The sequence below is a fragment of the Salminus brasiliensis genome, chromosome 14 (genome assembly GCF_030463535.1).
Source record: "Salminus brasiliensis chromosome 14, fSalBra1.hap2, whole genome shotgun sequence".
Lineage (NCBI taxonomy): Eukaryota > Metazoa > Chordata > Actinopteri > Characiformes > Bryconidae > Salminus > Salminus brasiliensis.
In genome coordinates this window covers 9,969,580-9,995,961 of record NC_132891.1, presented here as the reverse complement: position 1 = coordinate 9,995,961, position 26,382 = coordinate 9,969,580, and the positions used below count along the sequence as shown (strand labels likewise).

General features: G+C 42.0%; 2 protein-coding genes across 3 annotated transcripts; one reads left to right on the top strand and one right to left on the bottom strand.

Moving 5' to 3' along the window:
- Window positions 1-1,416: 1,416 nt before the first annotated feature.
- Window positions 1,417-25,597, bottom strand: htr6 (5-hydroxytryptamine (serotonin) receptor 6). 2 transcript variants are annotated; one of them, XM_072656543.1, is made up of 3 exons: window positions 24,258-25,597; window positions 23,387-23,521; window positions 1,417-1,518 (listed from the first exon to the last, which is right to left on the bottom strand). In XM_072656543.1, exons 1-3 carry the CDS (start codon window positions 25,182-25,184, stop codon window positions 1,477-1,479), a joined length of 1,104 nt encoding a protein of 367 aa, XP_072512644.1. In that variant the 5' UTR covers window positions 25,185-25,597; the 3' UTR covers window positions 1,417-1,476. The 2 variants fall into 2 exon arrangements, with proteins under 2 accessions (XP_072512644.1, XP_072512643.1); XM_072656542.1 differs by lacking the exon at window positions 1,417-1,518 and adding an exon at window positions 18,409-22,754 and having other exon boundaries at window positions 24,258-25,594.
- tmco4 (transmembrane and coiled-coil domains 4) lies at window positions 8,129-20,831 on the top strand. Its single transcript, XM_072656541.1, has 14 exons — window positions 8,129-8,253; window positions 10,364-10,511; window positions 11,198-11,372; window positions 11,470-11,497; window positions 12,038-12,167; window positions 13,555-13,652; window positions 14,488-14,631; window positions 14,801-14,920; window positions 15,686-15,850; window positions 16,462-16,598; window positions 16,802-16,886; window positions 17,296-17,413; window positions 17,499-17,616; window positions 19,930-20,831. Exons 1-14 carry the CDS (start codon window positions 8,235-8,237, stop codon window positions 20,539-20,541), a joined length of 2,097 nt encoding a protein of 698 aa, XP_072512642.1. The 5' UTR covers window positions 8,129-8,234; the 3' UTR covers window positions 20,542-20,831.
- Window positions 25,598-26,382: the final 785 nt, after the last annotated feature.

The window sequence follows — 26,382 nt, the reverse complement described above, 5'->3', positions numbered from 1 at the left end:
ACGCTTTTTGCAGCCAGCAAAGAAACTCTCCGTTCTTGTTTGGAGGTGGGAGGGGGTTTCGTCCATTCTTCTTTGCAAAGCATTCCTAGTTCTCAGAGATTCCTGGGCCTCATTTCACACACTGCTCCAGCCACAGATATTTGAAGTTTAGGTCAGGGGGCTGTAAAGGGTCATTGCAAAACAATCAGCTTGTTTCTCTTGAGATAGTTTTGTACTGAGGACACAAACAATTTCTTCTCATTACTCATTTAATAAATGTCATATTTGACAGGTGTCACTGCACAGTAGAACAGACATGCACCACCACTCCAGAGGCTGCTAAATCGTCCTGATGGTCTTTTGCAGTAAAACAGTTGTTGGATTTTTTTTCAGCATGAGATGTTCCCTCAGAAATAGCAGTTCTCTCTAGTCCAGACAGTCCTATTCTACTGGCAATACATCTCTACATTTGGACAGAAGAATGTAGGACGGGTTCCCCACACAAGGTTCCCCACACAATCATTCACAAACATCCTTCTTGACAATTAAGATACTTTATTTTTAGGCATTTTAGGTACTCCCGCCCATCCTCTCTCTACTTCACCACTTCATCCTGCTTTTCACGTATTTAGTCGACCTTGTTTCCTTTAATCTCTCCTTCATCCATTATTATGTCCTTGGATGCCGGTTGTGCTGCTTGGCTTGGCTAGATTCTAATACAGCTGCGCTCTTCTTTGGTTTCTCCCCCCCAGTCAAATCATGACCTATCCCCATAACCACCCACCCACACCATTCCCTCAAGTGTACAGCTGCCTCCTACCCATGGTAACATACGTACACATGCAGTACACACTCCAGCACAGATCTCCACCCCATACGAACAGGTCAAGCTAGTCAGCGTGGATGTAAAAAAAACTGCCCTCATTGTGGAGAGCAGGCCTCACTTTACCTCTCCAGTGGGAATCAGCAGTAGTTTTGGAGGCTAAATTAGTACGGCAGTGTGTTTGGGTTCGCTGTGAATTATCTTCTTGCGTGTTTACTTTGACTGAATAGGCGGATGTGAGAAGGGTGTGTTTGTTTTAATACTGTCTTTGATTGGGTGCCAGATTTTTCAGAGAATGCCCTCTTGGTGAGGACCTGTCTCGACAGATTCTAGCACGGATGTACTTATGAAAACACACTTCTCAATTTCGCCTGACTTCCATTTTAGAACAATAGCTAAGGTGGTTGTTAGTGTGAGTCAGTGTGTGTGTGTGTGTGTATGGGAGAGAGAGAGAGTGAGTGAGTGAGTGAGTGAGTGTACATGTGCCTCAATAAAGCAGATATCCATATACTTACTGCCTGCTTTCTTACCTCTCAACAGGTCTTGTGATGAAAGACTGATGACGGTGTCTTGTCATACCTTTGATGTTAGCAGACACACTTGTTCGGCCCACCCGTTCTTCTGTCTTTTCTTCACCTTTCCTGCTCTTCTCCTTCATTTTCATTGCCTCGGGCTCAGTGAGTCTGGCTGCTCTGTGAGATACGTCTCTTGTCAGACTGATAGAAGGGGGATAAAAAAGGTGTGAAGAGTCATTGTCTGCCAGTGATCCCTGCCCTCCAGCAATGGTGCAGCCACTCTGCCCAAGCTGCTCTATCTACAAATCTATGGGTTGTGAGGATTTCTCGCGCCAGCTAAACACACAATGCGGCAGCATTCCCCAAAAGGTCAAATGTAGAAATGAGACAGCAATGGAGAGATGCTGTTGACATGAGGAGAAGAGGAGAACTCTTGAAGCTTTCAACAGACCAACAGTTCTCATTTTTAATATGGGTGAATGTAACTGGTATGAAGGTGTAGAAACCTACCATCTTCACTGATTGCAGGAAGAGTATCAAACCATCCTTTGGGTTATATGTCAACATATTAATATGAAAAAAAAAATCATATTAAAAAAATGATGACACTTTACTTGGTTGGTCTATTGTAGATGTGTTGTAGATGCCCACCTAAAATTTAACTGACATTTAACTAAACATGTATTCAATGCAACTGCATCCTAAGCTAAATGGAAATGGTTGTCTATTGAATGTGAATCCTACACCTAACCCCAGCCCTAACCTAAGCTGTACCCTTTTAGGGTCAGATTTAAGGTTTAGTATAAGGTTAAGGTTAGGGTTTGGATTTAAGGGTTGATTCAAGGGTAAGGTTAAGGTTAGGGTTGTGGTTAGGTGAAGGGATACATTCATCAGACAACCATTTACCTTTAACTTATGTAAATTTAGTTCATTTAATTTAGTTCAGTTGCTTTTAATACATATTTAGTTGAATGTCAGGTGAGCATCTATGGTGCATCTACAATTGACCATCCAAGTAAAATGATACCATTGCTGAGCCAAAACCATGGCAATTTTACATTTTTACATAAGATTTTATTAATTTTATGGCATTTCTATTGGTCCACTCATTGGGAAATTATGGCACAATGTAAAGAATAGCTGATACACCTTATGTCAAAAAAGCAGAAATGCAAAAATGGCCATACAAGATACAAGGCTTGTGTGATGGGACACGTTCATATTTCTAGTCCACAGATGCATGCAAACCCTTATATATTCAAAAATAATCTGCTAGACAAGATTCATAAAATGCACCTCCGAGTTGCCTGTGACCACAAGACAACCACGGCAACATCTTTAATAATTAATAAACATAGATTGCTCTTATGTCTGTTTAACCCCTCTTATTTCCATAAGGCTGTTAACATTTCATGAATCAACACTGTTACAACATAAAAGTCCTTATGGAAACAGATCGTTTCCCAAGAAAAGGGGCAGAAGAAGAGAATTTTGTTATCTTTTCCATAATGTTTTAAACATGCTTGCTCACATAGACATGTCTTCCCAGCTGGCACATGGCCAACTACAACCTTGAATGTGGTTAAATTAATGTCAGTTGTCGCTTCAATGTTAAAACAATGTTGAAACAACATTTAATATTAAACGGTTTTAAAAAGGTTAACAAAATATCTGTAAATCAACACTAAAAGTTCAACTTAATTATTCAACTCAATTATGAATCATCATAATCTCTTCCCTGCTGAACAACCTGGCCAGCTCAAGATGCCCGGGCTGGTTACATTGGTTGACCAGCTCAAAGTCTGTGAACAAAGTTCCAGCCCACTGTAACATCATCGAAATATGATATGACATATAAATACATCCTTATGAAGTGCATATCTTTGTACCACAAATTGTACATGTATGTCAAGTTTGATTAATATACATAAAAAATCCTGTAATATGATTATTATAATAATAATAACAATAATAATAATATGATTTATCTTCATTTGATGGTGATCTGACCATGACCACAATGTTGATTCAGTGCTGAATAAACTGTAAAAATTTTGGCTGGGCTGATGTACATAAATGCAGCTGATTAACCAGTACTTATTCATTTTGATCTGCATAGATGAACCATTATGGTAAACACTGCAGTTGCAGTTGAGACGACCTTGGCTTTTCTTTTTTTTATATATATAATTTCACCCTATTTTCTATCCAATTAGGAGGCCAATTAGCCAATCTCCCCCTAACACTAGCAATGCCCCCAACACTAGAAGGGTGATGACGCACACGTCCCCTCCAACATGTGAACGTATAGAGCGACCAGCTATATTTCTATAACTGCCCACACATGTTGTTGAGTGTAGCAGGTTTACCACTGGGCTTTATGAATCCAGTACATTATACATATATTTTCAAGATACTGACAATACAAGAAGAACTACAGATTTCACAAAATCAGCAAACACAGTACAGCTGCAGTGTTTAACAAAGGCTTCAGTATCTACTGGAATGCTGACCGTAATCCTGAAATCTATGACAAGACCTCAAACCGGCTGTCTTTTACAGTTTCCCAATCAATTTATCAGTTCTCCTTGGAGGAATGAGGAAATGTTGCCTCACCACAATGTGCAAGGTGTATACACTTATCCAACAGGCCTACTGACAGTGATACGTGATTCTGGTGATTCAGATGAACTTATAAAGACCTACAAGAATAAATAACCTAGCATTTAGAGTTTTTATTGGTTATTTACTCATTTTTTCAGCTTTTTACGGTTGAATATTAATTCATTACCAATAGCATATATCTATCTTGTATTGTATTGTTTTTATTGAGGTCCACTTGTATAGTGTTGAGTATCAAAACCATTTGTACTTCATGAATTTCTGAATCAATACACATTGTCCAGCTTCATCCATTAAGTAAGCCTTAGGTTTTTCTTGTTATGCCTGTGAGAGGTCACATGTGAATGAGGTCATGTGAAAATGACTGGCATTCTGACTGGCTGCTCAATATTGTGCTACATTCCCCATGACATGCCAGTGTGGGGCCTGTATGGTTAGCCCCAATGGGAAACAAAAGGTTTTACCCATGGGTTCCATGTTGGCCTACAACATATCGATGCCCACCAGGGTCGGTGATGTGGCCAGGAGGGGTTGTACACTGCACATGGGTCCTATACAGTGCGATCAGGGTGGGTTGTAATGATGGGGTCCATTTTGGAAGCCCAACTGGGTCCCAGTAACAACACAAGTACAGACCCATGCAGAGCCCATGCCCACCTGGAACCCACCTAGCCCACACTTCAACTATGTGAGCCCCATATGAACATGTTGGATGGAATTTAAGAAGTCCTTATCATTGCAGGTGCTAAACTTATGGGTATATATTTGTTGTGATATCACAAAACAATTTAATTTAATTAAAATGAAAAAGCAGGGGAAAGTAGATTTTCTAAAATGATGAGCAGGATTGCTGCTTTATAATCTTTAATCTGCAGTGATAAGGAGTATTACACAATGAATCCTTTAGACATTTAAATGAGTTCCAACTCATTACTTTATCATATCCTTAACCACACACTGGCTTTATCTCCATCCAGTTTTTCAACACCTCACAGCACAAACGAGTCCCAGACTGGAGTCTGAGCAATGCAGGTAGCCAAACTCTGTCAAAATACAGTGTCATGCGGTTCAACCCCCATCCTGAGTGATGAAACCAAAGCCACTTGGGAAGTGTAACTTTTTTAGATGTGCACACAGTAAACAGATCATATTTTATGTAGCAAAAAGCACCAGACAGCCGTCTACATTCCCCTCCCTTATCATATTAAAAATACGACCCACTTGTACACCATGAATCCAGACTTTTCCCCCTCCCCGTTCCCTTTCTTTTTTCTCTAATTCTCCTGCGTGTGCTGAAAGCCTGAATAGCCTCCCATCAGTTTACAAGTCAAGACTTTTATACAGCGAGGCTTTTGCGTTTATGTGACGGCACATTTCAGTGATCAAACATTTACAATAGAAGATCTGAGGAGGTGTTACAGTAACTCCAGCAGAAACAGGATGTGCGTTAGAGTAGATTTAAACAGCCAAGGCACCCGGCTGAGATTCCTCTACGGGAAGTCATTCTGACAAGATATCTGCACTGTATTAACAGTTACCTAACAGGATGTCTCGTTTCAATCCATTTCAATTTGTTCATTTTCTGCTGAATTCAGGTTTTCCTGATATCACACAGATGTAGGCCTTAAAACGACACCTTTGCTAATATAAACAGTCATGGAATTTCACCAAACTACCATTTCATTTAACATATACAGGTTTTGTATACATTGGTACCAGCTGGACCTGTAAAGATAATGGGATAGTAGGGGAGGGGCTGAGGGAGATAGAGTGCAAGATAGTGAGACAGTAAGAGCATTTAGAGTTAGAAAGAGAGGTAAGAGAGATAGAGAAAGAGCGTAAGAGGAACTGTGAGATAGCGAGAGGTAGAGAGAGAGAGAAACAGGCAGACAGAGGCTGAAGGAAGACAGAAAATAACTGACAATGAAAGGGTGAAAGAAAGGGAGGGGGACGGGGAGAGAGGGGGGAGAGGGAGGGAGAGGGGGAGAGGGGGGAGAGAGAGGGGGAGATGGAGAGAGATACTGACAAAAAGAGAAAGAGGAAAACAGGCAGGCAGACACGCAGAGAGGGGAACAGAGACACAGAGACACAATCCTCTCATTCAAAGTAACATGTTTACATGGACATGTTCTTAGTCAGTCAGACTACAGTGTGATGGTGACTCATCTGCTTGAATAGACTTCACTATGTTCCTCTCTTTGTGGTTAAATGCATTTTCACATTTCCACAAATGTAACGGCATCGAATCACTGCAACAGATCAGGCTCAGAGCTGGGGCCCCAAGTAGTCCAGCCGAATAAGGCACTGTCATTTCCCGGTCAAGCTGTTAGCCATCGGCAGCTGGGACCCCAGAGAGAGCACGAATGGCCTTGCTCTCTCCAGGGTGGGTAGATGACGCTGTCTCCCCACATCCCTCCAGTGCAGTGCTGGGCGACAGTGGTGTCTCCCGGCCGATGCATTAAAGCCAGGTACGTGGCGCTTTCATTGGTTGCATTGGTTGCAGTTTGGAAAAAGAGCCGATGGCTGGCTGTCCCGGTGTTGGAGGGGGCGTGTGTTGGCCAGCACCCTCCCAGTGTCTATGTGTGGGTATGTATGGGTGCGTAATTGACAATCCATTTGGGGAAAAAAAGGTACGACTGCCACCTCTTGGGGGAAAAATCTGTTAGCCTGTCTACTCTCGCTGGCTTTGACAGTGCAGAGTCCGGGGTTAAGGGGTCAGCTATCATCTCGCCAGCACCCTTTGTGACCCTGCTGTTCTAGATGTCTTAAATCATTGGTGAAGTACATATAATGATCTTCTCTGCTGTCCTGTCGATGCACTGGATGCGATGGTTATGGATAATGTGACTTGATGATCGCTGTGCAAAACTGGACCATAAGGGCCAGTGGCAGGTTGAATTTCTTCAGCTGCCTCAGGAGTAACTCCCTATGCTGTGCTCTCTTGGCTATGGAGGAGGCCGTGCTCCCCTTCCACGTCAGGTCTCTGAATATGGTGGTCTCTGGAACCATGGACATCATTTGTAGTGTTATTTGATAACCCTAAAATGTTTTATTACAGCATCTAACTTGAAAAGGTGGTCATGTGGTGCCTCCTGGTGGGACCAGTTGAAATAAGGGTGAGCTCTTAAGAATTAGAGCCAGTGAAGGTTTATGTAGTAAAATCTACTACAGTTAACATAACAGTGTTTCCTTATTCTTAAAAATAAAGAATAAATCTCCATAATATTTAAAAGAATTTAATCTGATCAACTGATAAACTTATTCACAGCACACCTTTCACCGATGCTACCATTAAATACTATCCAGTTATAGGCTTTGGCTGCCCACCGCTCTGGGTGTGTGTGTGTACTCACTGCCCCTAACACATGTGTGTGTGTGAGTGTGTGTTCACTACCAGATGGGTTAAATGCGGAGGACACATTTCGCTGTACAGTGTACACTGTACAGTGACAAATACGTGCACCTTTATTTTCAGCTGCAACTAGATATGGGGGGCACTTACAAGCCTTCATTAACTTGCTAAAAATCTTTAATGTGTGGAAATTTTAGTAAAATAAAATCCTGGCCCTTTTTTCCTTTTACTCAATAACAAAATTTGTGCATTCTTTTACCACTGACCTTTCTAAAAACTACAGCATTTTCTACTATCTGACAGACTTGGGCCCGGCTTGGTGTTTAGATCTTAATCTTAACTGGTAGAGCTAGTGTCCAGTGTAATTCTCGCTTTACTATTAAAGAGTGATGCCAGTTCTGAGACTTAAGGAAAGTCCCAGCTCGGATTTCTTTATTACTAGTAAGAGCAGAGAGGGTTCATTAACCTGTGATAAGACCCACTGCTGAATGATGCTGAGCAACGAGGTTTCTCCTAATATAGTGGACGTGGATTGGTCGGTGCTGCCCCCTGCTGGTCACTACGGGTAAACGCAGGCTGTTCCGTTTTTTGGGGGATTTCCCCGATGTCCCCGAGTATATTCTATATATATATAAGTTATATAAATATAAATATATAAATGTATTATTAAATGATTAAATGATAGATAACGGAAGATGAAATTAGCCTGTGGGCTGCACTGAGGGCGTCACGACTCAGAGGGGCTGGACACGTCGAGAGAGAGAGAGAGAGAGAGAGAGAGAGAGAGAGAGAGAGAGAGAGAGAGAGAGGAGAGAGAGAGGGAGAGAGAGAGGGAGAGAGAGAGGTTGGGTAAAAACAAGGCTGGACTTTCATCTGACTCTGAAACTACTGTGTTCAGCCTTAGATCGCATCATGGAGTGAAACGTCCTGGCTATTTGGGAGCATGGACTCGGCAGATGGAGGTACTTCGGGTCTGGAGTTCACTCCAGGTTTGCTCAGACGTGGCAAATCCGGGTCCGCAGAGTGAAACTCCGCCCCAGGTTTTGGCTCTGACTGCTTAGGCAGGTCTGCTGCGCTGTAACGGAGCTGCGAAGGCAGCTGGAACAAAACCGTGGGGTGGATTTACACTCTCTGGACCTGGCTTTGCTACCATTAAGTTTGCTTGGTACAAGTTTCAGTTTAGCTGGGCTAGCTAGCTAACAACTTACAGCTGCTAGCTAGCTAATGCTAATGCTAGCTAACGTACAGAGACTTGTCTGTTAGCGCTAGCTAACTTTGGACAACCGGCTGAAAGAGTCACGCTAGCTAGTCTGATGGCTTAATAATACATATTTTTGTACTTTGCTCCTGCCTCATACTGAAGTAAACACTGCTCCTCAGTCTGCTGATATGTCACCATATTGCTGGCGAGCAGTACAGCTACGTGTCCTCTCATCCACATGCTGAAAAGTCCTCTTACAGACTGTATCCTCCTCTGAAATGATGCCTGAGGAGGCCTGTCAGTGAGCAATGCTCTTCACAGCAGTTCTGCAGCCTGTCTGTTGTTATTATCATGGCTGTAAATTTGTATAAGTTGGGGGAAATGGTCAAATCTCACTGTTACTCAAGTTATATTTCACATGGCCAACCTTACTGACCTTTTAAAAATTAGTATACAGGGTATTGCCTAAACCCTTACAGCCCTTCATTGCCACGGCCAGTGTTACAGCATACCTGTATTACCTGTTACCTGGATTTCTGCATTGATTACCAACTAAATGTGGTCTGATCACGATCAAAGTCACAATTACAGACAAACACAACCTAACTAAACGAATAACATCAAAATATTTGTACGGTTCATGACTTGTATTTATCAAGCACATTGAGTGCACATTGCAGGCTAGAAAAAGTAAGTGTAATCTTTAAATTGCACTTAGTTCTAACTAAATGTGGTCTGATCATGATCTAAGTCACAATTACTGACAAACACAACCCAAGTAAACTAATAACATCCAAATTGTAGTACTGCTTGTGTCTTTTATTGAGCACATTAAGTAAACATCCACAGTGCAGGCTAGAAAAAGTAAGTGTAACTTCTAAATGGTCTGGATTTCTGCATTGATTACTAAGTAAATGTGGTCTGATCATGATCTAAGTCTTTAGATTACAGACAAACACAACCTAACTAAACTAATAACACCCAAACAGTTGTACTGTTCATGATTTTTATTTATTGAGCACATGGAGTGAACATGGACATTGCAGGCTAAAAAAAGTAAGTCAACCTGTGTTAATATTAATGAAATAAAGGCAAACAGAGCCTGGTTACTGACAGATCTGTTCTTCTCAAGAAAGAATGGTCAGTATCAAGCATGCCAAGCATGGAAACAACTTTCAGGAGACTATTGGGAGATGGGTCAAGACAATGACCACACAAGTACATCAAGATTTGTGTTCTGCACGCAAGGCGTTTCAGAAAGAGCACTCCTGAACATCCATGAACTGAAACACATGGGATGGTTCAAAATGTGAGGGGGTGGAAATTATTTACAACTACAGGAAACATTTGGTGGAGGTGATTGCTGCTAAAAGGGACTCCACAGAAGTGTTCACTTACTTTTTCTAGCCTGCACTTTTTAAGCCACACTAAGTGTGCTCAAAAAAGCCAGAAACAGTACTATTCTTTGCCAGACGGTGTTTGTCTATAATGTGTTGGTCTAGAATTGTGTGATGTAAGGCCATATTTTATAATGGTTATCAATGCAGAAATCCAGGTACTTCCAACGGTGTTAACTTACTTTTTGCATCTGTAGGAAAGAACAAGTAATGCAAACGTATCTCCCACCCTCAACTCTCTAAAAATGATTAGCTGAAAAACACTACAAGATTAAGAATGAGGCAGTGCTAAAGCGATAGCTGTGTAATCACAGTCTAGTGTACTGGCTCTCTCAGACTTTCTGGACCCTCACTAAGTCTGTGTTGCCAAAACTCAAAGTGTTTATTAAACTCCACATCAATCTCCACATGACTCGTGTTTGTATATTCTGCTTTCTGGATCAGTTATGTTGTGACTTCACTTGTTCTGTACAGACCCAGGGGGGAAGGAACCTAGGCTGAATGGTCAGGGACGCTCGACACCAGAAGCTATGGGAAAGCAGCTGAGCGAACCGGGACGATTCGCCTATGCTGGCTTATGTGGTGTATCGCTTGGGCAGCTGTTTCCAGGATCTGAGCAAAGGTAATGGGTTAGAAAGAAGTGTTTGTTATTGTTGTCATTATTTTCAATCTGTTATGGGGAGGTTGCTGCACATTCATGCAAGTAGGGCTAGTAGGACTAGAGGCGGCATGGTACACAGTCAGTCAGGAGGTGGGATTAGATGGTAATTATCCTTTCTCCTGGGGATTTTAGTAGTTTTGGTAGCGCATTAGCTGGTTTGTGAAACTGCTAAACCGAAATGGAGGATTGTTTACACTGGTGATTTCCGGACCTGGCTCACAGCCACGCCCATTTCGTGAGGTAAGGTGCAAAAACCCAATGTGATTTTTGGTTTAGGATCAGTAGTCTTGTATGTGGTATATTTTTTGTCTTTTTTTTCTCTTTAAATACTACATTTGAGAAGATTTTTTTTATTATCTTTATGTATAGAACAAATGAAGCATTTTTTTAAGTCCAGCCCCAGTTTTTCTTTGCCATATGGGACAAAGGCGCTTAAATCAAATTTTTTGTCCATGCAAATTCACTGTTTGAAACAGAGGTTCAGACCGATTGAGATCAGAGGTTCAGACCGATTGAGATCAGATGCTGTGCTTGATTCTACAGTTCTGCTTCCAGTCTGTGCTGTGCAGCAATATGACAGGTTTATGTTGTAACTCAGTCAATAGTGTCCCATTAAAGTATAACTGTACTTTACAACCTCCTCACAGAAAGTTTCGGGAGCAGTTTCTGGAAGGCTTAGTGCAGTGGCTGGATCTGGATGAGTCCGTCATGCCAGTCATGCAGGCCTTTCTGTCTGGGCTTGGACGTGAAGGAAGTGACACGTTCCTGTCCATCCTACAAGCAGAGCCATTACTCAGTGCAGGATCCTTACCTATCACACAGGTGTGTAAATGAACATGAATTATCAGCCTACATGTGTGTTAATGTTCTCCTAATGTCCTACATACTGTGATGGCCTTTTCTGTGTTTTTTGTTTCAGGACCTCGTGTCCTTCTCTGTCAAAGATGGTGAGGTTCCTTTTCAGTCATATTTTTATGTCTCTGGATGAGTATTGTCCTTACATTGCTACATACTGCAATTGTGGCATCTACTGATATATTAAAAAGAGTTGGACAATCAACGATGTGACATGGTGCAGACCTGCATGTGGCCTGCCTTTTCGGATCAAAATAGAGTCCTTTTATAAATTAAACTGTAAAAGTAGAGGTGCTGCAGCGATGCTGGAGAATAACATGTTTGGTTACAAAAGGAACCATTTAAAAAGCTACAGAAGTGGATATAAATAATCCTTACCAAAGGTTCTTCGCACATACTGATAGAACCACTGTCTTAAAGAAAACACTCACATCTGGAACTGTGTGCTTGGTCGAGATGCTCACAGCACACAGTAATAACCACTGGAATTAGATGCCATTTATATTATTTAAAATGCTTAACATACAAGATATTGTGCAGCTCGATTCTGGACATATTTAAACATGTTATATGATCTGAGAGTCTGGGCTTTTGTTTAATGCTGTGGTCCCTTTCCTGATACCCTGCTCTAGGTCAGTATGATGCCAGGGCTCGTGTCCTGATCCGTCATGTGAGCTGCCTGCTGCGTGTCTGCCCTCAGCAACTGGAGGACTTTGAGGAGACACTTGGAGAACGATTGAGAGAAGGAGGGGAGGAGAGCGAGTAAGAGATCAGTCTTCTTATGCTGTCCTCATGAACTGTCTAGCGGCATCATTCAAGTGTATCAGTAAAATGTAGCAAACAAAATTAATTGTTTTTTAGTTTGTGTAGTGGGATTAGGGGACGTATAAATCTTTAGAAGTCTGGAGTCAGTACTGCCATTTTGCAGTTTTTAATAATTAGTTACTTAGGTAGGTAATTACCTATTAGTTAAATAAGAAGGTAGATAGTTATATAGTTAGTTATTTACTTTGTTATATAGTGACTTACTTATTAGTTGCTTATTTATTAGTAATAAAGTTAGTTACTTATTAGTTACATAGTTAGCTACTTAGTTAGCTTACATAGTTAGCTTACTTATTAGTTATTAGACCCTGTCAAGCATGTATCCAGATTATTTTTTTTTGGTCTGTATTTTGCTTTGTTTTTGGTCCGTGAACACTAAAAAGCCTTCCAAAAATGCTCTCCAAGGTTAAGCTTTTTGAAAATATTTTTTTCAATTTTTTCAAAAACAGAGCTTTATCAAAACACTGACGTCACAACACATGCAATTTTCGGGCGGAATCTCAAATGCCTCCTTACTCCCTGTATTACTCCATGTCATAAAATTATGTCTGCATGCAGATGGCACTACATTTCGACATCTGAATAAATATAAATACTGTTCTGTTACAAATATGTAATGCTGTTTATATTAAGAATCTGTAGTTTTGTGACTTGCATAGTACATTACACAAGGAGATGTGGACGGATACGTGTGGACACACGTACCTGAGTTACAGCGTTAGTTTCCTGTTTGTTAGGTACATAGTTAGTTACTTGCTTATTAGCTTACTTATTAGTTTGCTTGCCTATTTTTGTAATATTTGAGTATCATTACACAGTTAATTACATAATTAATTATATGTAAATTACACTTACAAATTCAGATTATATATGTAATATATAAAACACATATTTAAACACATTTATTATCGGTTATTATAAGGTTTCTACTTTGTTTCACTCAGCTATTGGTGTTTTGGCTGGCCATAACTAAAGGTTCACTGCTTCTGTTCATAAAGAATTAAATGCTCATGCCGTTAGAGCTTCATCAGAATTGTTGTACATTATATTAGCATTCGTTACTGTAAGCAGGGTGCAGGTGTTACCTGTGAGTAAACTTTGACTGAAGTAAAATGACAGCTTGTGTTTTCTGTGTTTGTACCAACTTGCATCCAATAAGGATTCATTAAAACTGTAAGTAAATAAAACTTTTTGTGAAAACAATTTTGCTTTCTCATCAAACATCCCATTTCATGCCTATAAGGAGTCGTTATTCTGGGTGCCCGATCCCTGCATGCCCATAATAATTCTTCCACCACTGACTCATAACTCATTTTGTCCACAGAGAAGAGTCATCAAGAAGACGGAAGAAAGAGAGGGGGCGCAAACTGCGCCGTTACTTGCTGATTGGACTTGCCACTGTTGGTGGGGGCACAGTAATTGGTAGGTCTAAACATCATTACTGCTTTCTGTCAGCAGGCAATGCTGTGTTATGCATCTTCCTCCATAAATGACAGTCAGCGTACATTGTGTGCATTATGTCTCTGTCCATCACCTCACTGTCCATATATACACACAAACATGCACACACTGTAGATATTTTAATGCCCACCACTAAAAGTATTCTATTTTTTGTTTATTTTCATTATTATAAAAACATTCAGCTATTATAAATAACAAAGCATGGAAGCCAGAAGGACAGGCATCATACAGACATATGTCCTGGAGGATAACACTTGCATCATGCACATAAAAATGCTATGATTTCGGCACATAGTCGTAGCATAGACATAGCAGACCACTACAAATGTTAAAGTGAGGATATGTAAAACTGGACCCATAATCCTATAGATTCTTTAATTGTATTTTAAGGTTTTCTTAGTTCAGTTACGCTGTTTGTGTAGCTTTATGTCCCAAAAAAGGTCATAATTAATTTTTACACGACTGTTTTCCAACCTCTCTTTATCTCTTAAACAATTTCTGTTACTGCTAAACTAGGTAGGCTGAATAGGCATAGGTATGTGAATGAAAACAGCTATTTAAAATGGGATGTTTTCACAGCTTACTTTCCAGATCTGGATGGTATGGACTGGAGACTGAGGTTTAACACTATTCACATATCACATCAGGTGTCTTTAATTCAGTAAAGCAAGGAAAATTCAGTTTTCCGTGATGGGAGCCCTTAATAATACCAAAATAATACCAATTACTATAGGGACTCTAGTACTACAGTCTTCCAATGACCCTGAATGTCCCCCTTGTTTTGTGCATGTCCTAGGTGTGACAGGGGGTCTGGCTGCACCTCTAGTGGCGGCTGGGGCAGGGGCAGTGTTGGGGGCAGGAGGGGCTGCCGCTCTGGGATCAGCCACCGGCATCGCCATTATGGCCTCACTCTTTGGTGCTGCAGGAGCAGGCTTAACTGGTGAGTTGACTGTGACCACCGTTATCTGTGAGAGCCTAATTACCTCTCCATCATGCCGGTGGGAGTCAGAGGATACTTACTCTTGCGCTTTGATTGTTTTTTTCTTTGGACTGTCTTTGTTGTGATTTCGTACCTGTCGTGCTCATTTACTTTCCTCACTCGTTATCAGGGTATAAGATGAACAAACGAGTGGGTGCGATTGAAGAGTTCGAGTTCCTTCCTCTGAGCTCGGGGAAGCACCTTCATCTCACTGTGGCTGTGACAGGATGGCTCTGCAGTGGCAAATACAGTCAGTGTTTAATGCAACATCATTAACTACTTACTATTCAGCATCATTATGATAATAATCATCATTAACTAGTAGAAGAAGAATGTGAAAATACATGCAGTATTTTGTAAGTAGGTAGTAACTAAGGATGTTTAAGATTATCATGATATGTTTTTTTTTCTTTGCAATACTATACTTTTATTTTATAATATGCTGTGTGGACAAAAGTATTTGGACATTTAACATTAAGGGTATTAAAAAAGAGTTTTGTTGGAGTAACTCTAAGTCTACTTTCCAGGGAAGGCTTGTATTACTAGATTTTGGAGCACTGCTGTTGGTAGCACTTCTCTACAGGGACTAGACAACCTGTGTGTGCTCCTTTGCACATTTGTCTCAGCAATGGGTGCAATGTAAAGGGATGTGCACAAACATTTGGACGTATAGTGCATGATTTTGCAGAAATCTAAAATATATGCAGATGCAGCCTAAGTGTCCTTTTTGTGTGAACTGTTTCTGACCAATCTCAGATGTTCTAGATCATTTTCCTTAGGTGTTTAACCAAGGTAGTCTCAGACTTTTGGACCCCACTGAAATATAGGAAGATCTTTAGCCAATTATATCAGTTTTACATTTGGGATTTAATGTATTGCAGTTGAACTGCAATACTGCATTATGTAGCAATAGAATCACAAAAAGGTGCTTTACCCTAATAATAGGGCGCCTTTGTGACAGAAATAACTGGACATCTTTTGTTCTGGTCTTTCCTCCACTCTGTGCTTATTCTAGGTTCCTTCCAGGCTCCATGGCGAAGTCTAGGTTCCTGTGGAGAGCAATACTGTCTGAAGTGGGAGTCACGCTACCTGCGGGATCTGGGGTGCATACTTGACTCCCTGTGGGATGGACTTGTCAGCGTTGTGGCCCAGGAGGCCCTCAAATACACTGTGTTGTCAGGTGGGATTTCCGTTAGCTATTCTGCTAAGCATGGGGCAGGTTTGACAGCTGTTACATATTGTTGCTGTCACGTAAAAACTTTGTCCAAATCTCTAAATGTCAACTTTTTAGGAGAAGAAAAACCCTTTTCTTTTACTTTCCTTTTTTTTATTGATCCATTCATCATGGCATACAACTGCCAGATTCGAATGATGTCAAAAAGTGAAAGATGGCGGAAATTAAAATAGAAAATAGAAATAAAGGTTTTATGCGAGAACGACAACGATAATACGATAATATTTCAATGACTGCAGGATTTGAAGACTTGCTCTGAATAAGGCTTTGTATCACTACATTGGAACCCTGAGTAGTTGACACGTTTTTCCACAGCGTTTGAGCAACATTATTTATTTGCCGCTTCCTCAATGTAGCAAAATCTGCACTTTGGCAAGATGAAGTCGTTCCCTCCCTTCACTTCTGAACAGTTCCATATTTAAAGCTTCACCTTGACCCACCAAGTTTTTTCTGAGAAAAGCAAATGCTTTTAATGTGTCAAACATTAATGTGGGTTCATGGTTCAGCTCGCATCAATCTTTAATTGACTGAAGATTTCCCGTCTTGCTCGTGTGCAGGCATTGTAACGGCCCTGACCTGGCCAGCATCTCTGCTGGCAGTAGCAAGCGTGATTGACAACCCGTGGGGAGTGTGCCTGAGCCGTTCGGCAGAGGTGGGAAAGCACCTTGCCCAAGTGCTCCGGAGCCGGCAACAGGTTAGTGAGGTGTTAGATGGAAAAGTTAGATGGAATAAGTTTCTTTCTTCTACTCCTAAAAGCTACACTCTGTGGCCTCCCCCATATATAGCAACATATAGGAAGTGAGTTAACCAGCCTTTGGTGTCTGGGCTCAAGTACAGAGCTACTTATTAGAATAGTGCCCTTAACTGCGCATTTTGTCTTTTCTTGTCTCATTGAAGGGAAAGAGACCTGTCAGTTTGATTGGCTTTAGCCTTGGAGCTCGAGTCATCTACTTCTGTCTGGAGGAGCTCGCAAATGATCAAGGTGATGATTTTTATTGTTTTTTTTGCTGTTGTTTGTGTTTTGGAGAAACAAAGGTTCCCAACTCCCTGTAGTATCCCTTTACCTTTTGCTTTTTTTGGTAAAACACACTTTACCTTAGGAATGGTTTATTAAAGGACTGGTGATTTGTCTGGGATTTAGAGAACACACTAAAATGTGAAGGGCAGGGTGGTACGACCAAGATCAGGAAGACTTGGACATTGAACATTGTTCACTTGGGCACATCAGGGATGTGAATATTGAAGAGTAGTGTAGCATGTACTGCTTTAGAGCCTTCTCTTTGTCTCTACTGAATGAAGGAAAGGCATTAATTTGCAGTGCGTGGGCTGCAATGTCGAGCCTTATCTACTCTGGAACATTGAAAGACATGCCATGTCTCATTACCGGTTAGGTAGTGAAGGTGTTGTGGAAGATGTCATTCTGCTGGGAGCCCCTGTGGATGGATCTGAAAAAACGTGGGATCGGCTCTCCAAAGTCGTTGCGGGAAAGATTGTTAACGGATATTGCAGGTGAGAACAACACTAATTGCATGTATGCTGAGGACATATTAATGAGGGACATTTGATAATAAGTATAAATATCTTTCTCTTTTAGAGGTGATTGGCTTCTTGGATTTTTGTATAGAAGTTCAAGTGTTCAGCTCTCTGTGGCAGGGCTGCAGCCAATCAACTCTGGTACACGTCGCATAATTAATGTGGATCTGTCATCTGTGGTAAGTAAATGGCAGTGCCCACAAACAGAACACTCCCCAGGCCCACAGGATACAAGTATAGTATTCCTAATAAACATTTTACAAAAAATTACAGATTCTGGAGTTACAGCTGTTTAATAATCTTTACTACACTGTTAAAAGTATAAGATCTTTGAAAAACGTTTGGAAGTTCTTTAGTTTGAAACCTCTAAAGGTGCTTTGAGAGAACTTCAAGGAACCTTTTTCTTCTAAAATCCTTTCTTGAAGGTTCCTCAAAGCACCTAAAGAGATTCCTCTAGGATATGTTAACAGTGTAGGTTAGGTGACATTGTTTCAATCTGTCAGTCTGGTAGCATCTATGCATCATGCAGTTGACTGGCTGAGGAAAGGTGGCGGGGGTGCTCTCCTTAACTTTTTCAGAAGGCCACCATTGCTGGTCCAGAATATGTATTATCAGTGAAACTGCAGCGACATCTAGCCAAGAGAACGAGGGGTCATTAAAATGTGTGAGAAACGGCACAGTGTGCCGTGAGATTAGAGCTATATTGCGTGTGAATTGGCAGCCCTGCTTAAGCCTCTACTCATCCGCTCTGCTCCTGTACGTATGCTACATAAAAGCGAGCTCTTCATATTCTTCATGATGGGCCCCATGTAAATGCTAACACAGGACAAGACTTTCTATAATATGGCTGCCATGTTAAGCATTCCAACCAGTGTCCAGTCTCTTCTGGTAGAGTCCATATATGGACATTAAGCTGCAAAAACAGCCCATTTTAAATAAATTGTTTTTGTAACATCCCACAAAATCACCAAGAGCAAGAGACCTTTATATATCAGTCTTTAAGGCACATTAACAATAAAAAACCTTGTTTAATTAGAAAGAGTACATAAACCAACACAAATGTCATAAGTGGACCTTTGGGGAAAAATTTAATACATATATGGTCTTGTGTTGAAAGGCCAACCACAAAGAATGCAGTTGCAAAACTATTGTATGAAGGAGATCACATGATGATTGAGATCTTTACAAACCAAGCCAGTGTAGTGGCTGAAAACTACAGTTGAGTGAAGCATTTATTATACAGTTACTGTATAACCAAACAACATTGAATAGAGTCCTTCCTGTAGTACTCCAGCACTGTCAAATCAAATAACCACTCAGCTCACTCTGCTGACTGGCACATGGAATAAGAGTCCTTGTGACTGAGAGTAAATAAAGGTACTTGTGATAAGCAGTGCACATTCATTGGACGTTGAGCGCAAGTTATAGCAGAAGAACCTTGACCAGGGTTAGGTCAGCCAACTCTGCTTGAGCGGTTTAAACCAACTGTAAAAATTATTTTAAATAGATTGCAGGATTTTATTTGTGCACAAGAGCAAGGCATTGAGATCAGATGATTACAAACTAGGGATGTCCCGATCCGATCCCGTGACATGTTGAGGGCCAATCCGGACATTTTTTAAATGGATCGGGTGTCAGCTTTAAAAGCCCAATCCACTTCCAATCCTTGTTTTTGCGCCCTCTGGCATTTTCTAGGTGACATTAACAGCTGCTTAACATGCGAGAAATCTGTGACATTACCAGTTAGCAGTCAAAACAAGGCAAAGGTTGTCCCGCTTACTCGAACTTTCCGTTCCACCTTAAATGATGCAGTTAGGTTCTGCTATTGAAATGTAGACAGTAACTGTTTCGCTATTTAAGGTGGAATGGAGAGTTTGAGTGGTAAAGTAAACACACTTATCAGTAAAAAAATGTTTTCTTAAATAAAATAAAGTCATAAATGAACATATACCCCCACACACACGCGTACAAAGTGATCTGACTGTAGCGTTTTAAAGGAACTGGGATCTGAATGGCCAGGTAGGTCAGTCAGACTGGATTATAAGACATTAAACACTCTGTAAAGTTTAAAACAGTCATTTTAAATAAGTTGCTACCAAACTAACTAAATGTCTTATTATATAAACTTAAAAAACAGTGATTTTACTGGTGTTTACTAGTGTTAAATAACAGCACGTCTTACCCAGTTGTGGGACTGTATTATTTATAGAAATGTGAAGATTGGATTGTATAGTTATTGGTTAACAGTCAGCTTTAGGATATTCAGATTGGATCAGGACATCCCTAATACAAACATTGAAGGACAAATCATTTAGACCATGCCAAAGAAAGGACAAAGAAAGCAAAACTTGTGAAGACTGAAAGAGAGGAACATGGTTTTGAAATACAGTAAATACAGTACCACGATATGGAATGTAGACCAGCTCAAAGTTACTTTGTAAGAATCTGTGAGTCTATCATTGGTTGTAAACTTACTTTTTTAATCTTGTCAGGTTAAAGGTCACTTGGACTACATGCGTCAGATGGACACAATCCTTGTAGCAGTTGGTGTTCCTACCAAGGAAGGAGTTGGGACAATGGCTATCCAGCCTCAGATAGTGACTGCAGCTCAGGGGAAACTGGACTTGCGAGACATCCAGCCTTCCAAAGAGAATGGACAACTGGAGGAAAACCCTGTAACATCCTCAAAGAATGAAGGAGAGGAATGTGGTGCCAAAAAAGAACAAGAAGATGGCTGGGATATTCCAGACATATCAGACTTGCTGGACTCTCTCAGTGATGCTGACACTGGTCAAAAGGACTGCAGTGTTTGTTGTGCAACTGAGGTCAATGAAGGCACAGACTGTCAGGGCAGAGGTGAGGAAGCGGGCGAAAGTCACCCAGACCCCGAACATGTGTCCTGGGACTGGGACACCACACACTGGACTGCTGAAAAAACAGATACAGACACCCACCAGCCAACACGAACTGCAAAGGACCAGCTAGCCAATGGCAAATTGTCCTTTTCTCAGCCAGCCACAACACCACCCACACACTCTCTTCATACCCCAGTCCCAGAAGTCTCTGCGACAACAATTGTGGACTCAAATGGTGATGTAGGCTAACTCGCCACTTCTCAGACATTGTCTTGGAGTGCCCCTGCTGAGCACTGTTCAGTGGCCTCTCTGCTGTGTACACCTAATTTAGCTCGACAAGCTAATTACAAAGCTTTCCACATGATGAATCAGGTCTGTTAAGCCCTATTTGAGTTGGATCAGTTTTGCTAGAGGAGCTCCAATAATGCAATTCATAAGGGATTGACTGGCCGATTTGTACAGGTTAAACTATCTGTGTGATTTCCCCAAATTACCCCACGTCAGTATTAAGATTAAAAAAATAAAGAGTCCAAACAACATTAACTTCAAGTTATTGCTAATGAGCATAGAATTAGGCTAGTTTTGTGGCCTCATTTAACTTAACAAATGGTGCCTAAAAAGACACAAATTTTACTGCCTTCTTGGGTACTTTTAAAATATTGAATTTCCTTCTTCTTCTAATAAGGTGACCACCAAAATGTTGTAGTTTACAGTATTCATTTAACCTGAGAATTATCTAAACTGTGTTAGGCTCTATTTTAGTAGTTAGCCTTGTCCTATGTTTACCAAAAATTGAGGTACCATTGATTAAGTCCGGGTTTTGTTATTCCACTGCTATGAGGTGGAATCAGACCTGACAGCTATTACAGAGAGAAGGTTTAGGTTTGCCAAATTATAAAATGCAATTCGCTTTGAAATGATTACTTTACAGACTTGATTAGAATTTGATTAAAATCATGGATGTCATCAGCAATCACTCAAACTACAGTACCATGTACAGTACTAGTAATGATGTTTGCTATTAAACACAGGACTAGGCTTGGATTCAGGCATGCACAACAAAAATATGACCTCTTGCAATAAATTTAATATTTCTTATTATGAGATTGCTGTAAGAATATTATTACAGTATTCAGTCTTACTGTATAGGCGGGTCATTTTGCTTGTTTCAAGAAATGATTAAATAATAAACATAAACAATAACCTTACTTTATCACAGTACGCTAAAATATTGTCATATTGCCCAGATCAAATCAAAGTCAAAACTTTATGCTGGGCAGGAATTAATCCTAGTCCAGGGATCCTATGTTTGATCCCTGTCTGAGAAACCCAGCTTTTTATAAGGTTAAAAAATCTGCTATGCAAAATTCCACACCAATCTCATAATAAAACATATTAGATATGTTAGCACTTCCCACATAGAAGAAAGCTGGTGCTTTCACCGCCCAAGATATCACCTTTTCGCATCGTACTGGACTAAAAGTAACTGGAATTGTTTGAATTGTAAATGTAAATTGTTTCTAAATTCTATTAACTTGTAAATCGTTTTAACAGCTGACAGTGTGAATGTAGAAGTGGCTGTTTTTGTGGCAAACAGCCTTGCAGAAATGATGCCCCAGCTTTGCTCACCTCTCGAAAAACCAATGTAGATTCTTAATTAAAGAACTTGTTACAGCTTAACGGACAGCCACTTGACATTGTGGTGGGTATTAGTGAGATTCCTTTCACTCTCATCTTGTCTTCCATCTGTTGTGGTTGTTATGGTAATGCTAGAAGTGGGAGATGTGTTGCACAGCTCTTACAGGCTCTGCGTTTCTGCTTTATATGCATCCCAGGCAACCTTCATGCTCATCTTCATAGCGTGGTGCTGTCTCGATTTGGTTGGTCTCAACGCCGAACACCCCCACACAATTTTGGCAGGGGTGATCTGAATACACAGCCTCCAAAGAATCTTAACACTTTTTTTGGTCTCTGTCTTTGCACATTTTGTGTGTAATCTATGGGCTGTATCGTCACTCCCGTTTGGTTTTGGTTTGTTGTTGTTGGGGGAGGGTGGTGGTGGGGGGGGGGGGTGTTGTGTTATCCTCAGTCTATCAAGACACCCCTCAGTCAAGTGCGTCGACCTGGTTAGGCAGGAGTAAAGGCAGGTCAATCTCGCCGTGCTCTGCATCCAGCAGGTTTACTGCATCGGTTGCCGTAGCTGGTGGCTGTGGTGGGTCTGAGGCCAGCGAGGGAGGCTCGCTGGGTAACTGAGGCTCACCCGAGTTGCGCAGGGAGAGTGAGAGTGGTGGTGAAGGGCGTCTAGGGATGCGCGAGGAAGAGCAGCAAGGCAACAGCCGCCCCAGTGCCCTCTTAAAGTCCCGCATGAAGAGGGGGTAGATTATGGGGTTCATGGTGCTGTTGCAGTAGCCCAGCCAAGTTATGGCATCGAAGAGAGAGGGAGGAATGCACTCGCACACGGCCTAAACGAACGAAGCAAAAACAAAAAGGTCTTAGATCATGGAAGAGGTCATTACTCAGGTGTTGAGAAGAGTGGAAAAGGTCATGGACGTCTCGTTTCACCAGAGGAAAGGGAACTGGGAGGCTTGAGGGAAGATGAAAAGGGTAAGAGAGGGAGTGAGAGCAAGAGAGAGAGAGAAAGAGAGAGCTATTCACACACCATATTGAGTGTGAAGGAGGGAAACAGACAGGCGCGCCCAGAAGCTCTCCGAGTCTGTGCTGTTTTCCGTGGGAGAAGAGTGAGGGACACAGATGGGGGGTGAGATGACTGGATTACTGAAAGCAGGACGGGTATAATTTGAGAGCGGGATGGGTATAATTACACAATTAAATAGGGGGACTTTCTATTTGTCAGTCTTTCAAAATGTCAGAGGCTTCAGCATTGATTCTGAGACGGAGAGTGGTGTGCACAATTAGCGTGAATTCAAGAATTATGCATCTATCAAGTGGTCTTTGGAGAAGAAGGCTGTGGGAAATAATAGGTTGAGGACTAGACACATTTTAAAGAAGGCATTAGCTGTTTTGGATGGCATTTGACTGGACTGTCCAATGACCACAACACTTCTAAGATTCATAGGGACTTACGGGTGCTCACCTGTGCCATGTTGGCGATGAAGAAGGGCAACCAGGCGCTGAAGAACAACCCCAGCAGAACTCCCAGTGTCAGGCTAGCCTTCAGTGCCCTCTTCCCCTGCCTGTGAGCCAGACGCCGTTCACTGTTCACTGACAGCTGTGGGAAGGAAGGACAGATTTTCAGAAAGATTTTGCTTAGAACAGGCACACTTTGGTGAACGTTTACAAGTGATTATTAATTTTGCCCTGTTTCAGAAGATCAAGATCCTTGAGTGCATGGAGTGCGGCAGTGCATTGTGCTTAGGTTCTTTATGCTGAGCCTGATAGATCCTTACACATCTCCAAGGACTTTACCTCACTGTAACTTGGTTTATTTAGCTTTTAGCACCTTGTATAGTCACAGATGTATCTGCACATTTCCATTTAGTGTGTTTTCCACCTGCATTATGAGAAACCTCTTTTGATTCTAAAACTCTTTCACCTCCCACTCATGCTCTCATTTTTTTTTTGCCTTCTTGTGAATGAAGGACACAGGTATTTTCACTGTGTCAACTCTATTACCCCGTCATTTTATGGACTGAAGAATACAGTGGATGAGAGCAGAAAGGCAAGGCTAACTTCAGCATGAGCATGTGAGTGCACGTTGCATCCTCTCTCTCACCCTCTCTCCCGTTCTCTCTCTCTCTCTCTCTCTCTCTCTCTCTCTCTCTCTCTCTCTCTCTCTCTCTTTTTTTGTTTCTTTCTCCCTCACACACATGCGTGCCCACATGCTAGACACTAGACTTCACACTAGACTGGCTTCCTCCAACGGTACGCTTTCGGTTTCTCATTTTAACTGTTGCTATCCTATTCCTTTGCCCTGCCTCCCCCAACTGTCCACTCTGTCTTCTCACCGGAACGTGACGTGACACTGGAGGATCCTGGTGGCTGTAGTCATCTCCGTCCTGGACAACATGTCCAAGTGAAGGAGGATGGGAGGGCTCGCCTGGAGAGTGATGCGGATACGGAGGATGTGTGAGCGCTTCTACCTGACGTGCTTGCCGCCTGGCAGCCAGCAGGATGCGGCAGTAGGTGAAGCAGATGGCTGTGGAGGGCAGGAAGAAGGTGAGGAAGGTGGCCACCAAGGCAAAGGGCAGGGTGACACTCAGACGGCACTGCAGAGATGGGGTGCCCGAGTTGGACAACTGGAAGTATGAAGGGGGATAGTAAGTGCTCAACTCTGGCACTGTGGCATTGGTCGAGCTGTGTCCCGAGTGGTCCTGTGGACGTCCCAGGCTGTGCCAGTCCATCTTTATTGGCAAGAAGGAGGTTAGAGCTGCCAAGCCCCAAGCGCCACCCACAAGCAGCAAAGCCCGGGGCGGGGTCATGCGCTGTTTGTAGCGTAAGGGGGAGATGATAAGGAGGTAGCGGTCCAGGCTGATCACGCACAAGTTGAGGATGGAGGCACTGCAGCACATCACGTCAAAGCAGAGCCAGACAGGACAGAATCCTGGAGAGAGAACCCAGGTCCCACACAGAACGTTCAGCATGGCAGGCGGCATCACCACCAAAGCCACCATCAGGTCGGAAAAGAAGAGTGACACTAGGAAGCAGTTAGAAGTGCACCTCAGTGACCGGTGGGCGAAGACCAGGGCTATCAACAGGATGTTCCCACAAGCCGTCATCAGAATGATGAGGGACAGCATGATTGCTAGCACCCATGGACCACTGCCACTGATGCTCCACACATCACTACTATGGACACTGTCGCTGAGGGTCCTGCTGAGGTTACGGTCCACAGCGTATGTTGCTTCTGCCCAGGGCAGAGTGGAGTCGCTCATTGTAGGAGCTGCCAGTTAGAATGGCCTTGGCCCTCTGGTCTTAACGAAGCACGCTACCCATCCGTTATTTTTAAAGATACGTGGAGATAAAGTGACAAAAGGAGTCCATGTCCAGGTCTTCTGTCTAGAACATAAGCCATAGGGATCTTCAGGATCTCTCACTACAGCAGGTTCCGTGCGAGCACAAGCTCAGGTGAGCAAAAAGAAGACGTGTCCCATTGTAGTCTTCCTCTTCCGTCCATCCCTATGGGAAGGTCAGTTCAGCTCAGTGTCTTTCCCTCGTTCAGATGCTGTGATATTCAGATGCTGCCGGTCCATTCAGCTCGGGATGAAGTTTAAGTGGGGGGAAAAATGTCTCCATGTCTGGCTTCTTCCAAGCTTAGCACCAGTATGAGCACTTCTGTTTCAGTCAGCGTGTTTCAAAGCTTCGTGTCATGATGACACTCATTTGGGGGAGGGCAACTGAGAGGTGGGTGGGTGTGTGTGTGTGTGTGAGTAAATGTGAGAGGGAGAGAGACACTGTTCTGTGAGAACAGAAGAATAAGGTCTTTGCAGTTGTAGCACCTGAGAGATTATTAAAAACCGAATGTCCAGGGGTTTGGACGCTGTTTGTAGAAACTCCTTGGCGGTTGTAAGCTTCATGGTCTTTGTTCATTTATTGTGCCATTGTGTTTACAAGAGCTCTACAGGTATCCATGTTTGCGTGCTTTTCCTCTCAACTCCTCACTCCTGCTAATCCCTGTGCCTTCCACTCCAGTGTGCCTTTCAGCTTGGCTCGCCGCTGCCGAGGACAGAACGTGTTTGAGCATCACACTCCTAATGCTTGCTTATGCACATTCACAGGCAATGCTAATCAGAATTAATGGAGAGGTGCCATCAGTATAGATTTATATTTATTTTTTTATTTCTTTTAACACAAACCAGTATTTTATACAGATCCAGTCATTTTGTTTGTGGCAATGATCAGCTGCCTTTAGATAAATCCCTATATTTATATTAAAGCTGATAGTTATTGGTGAATAATTTATTTGGGATTAGCAGGGCAATGGGACCTTTTTTTGTTATTGTGAGAAATGGTCACACCACACTAAAAATTAGCAATTTGATCAATGCATAAAATAACCTTAAAAAACAGATTTTAATGAAATAACGTCTTAAAAGCTAAAAACTTTCACAATGTTTCCCATATATCTGCTTT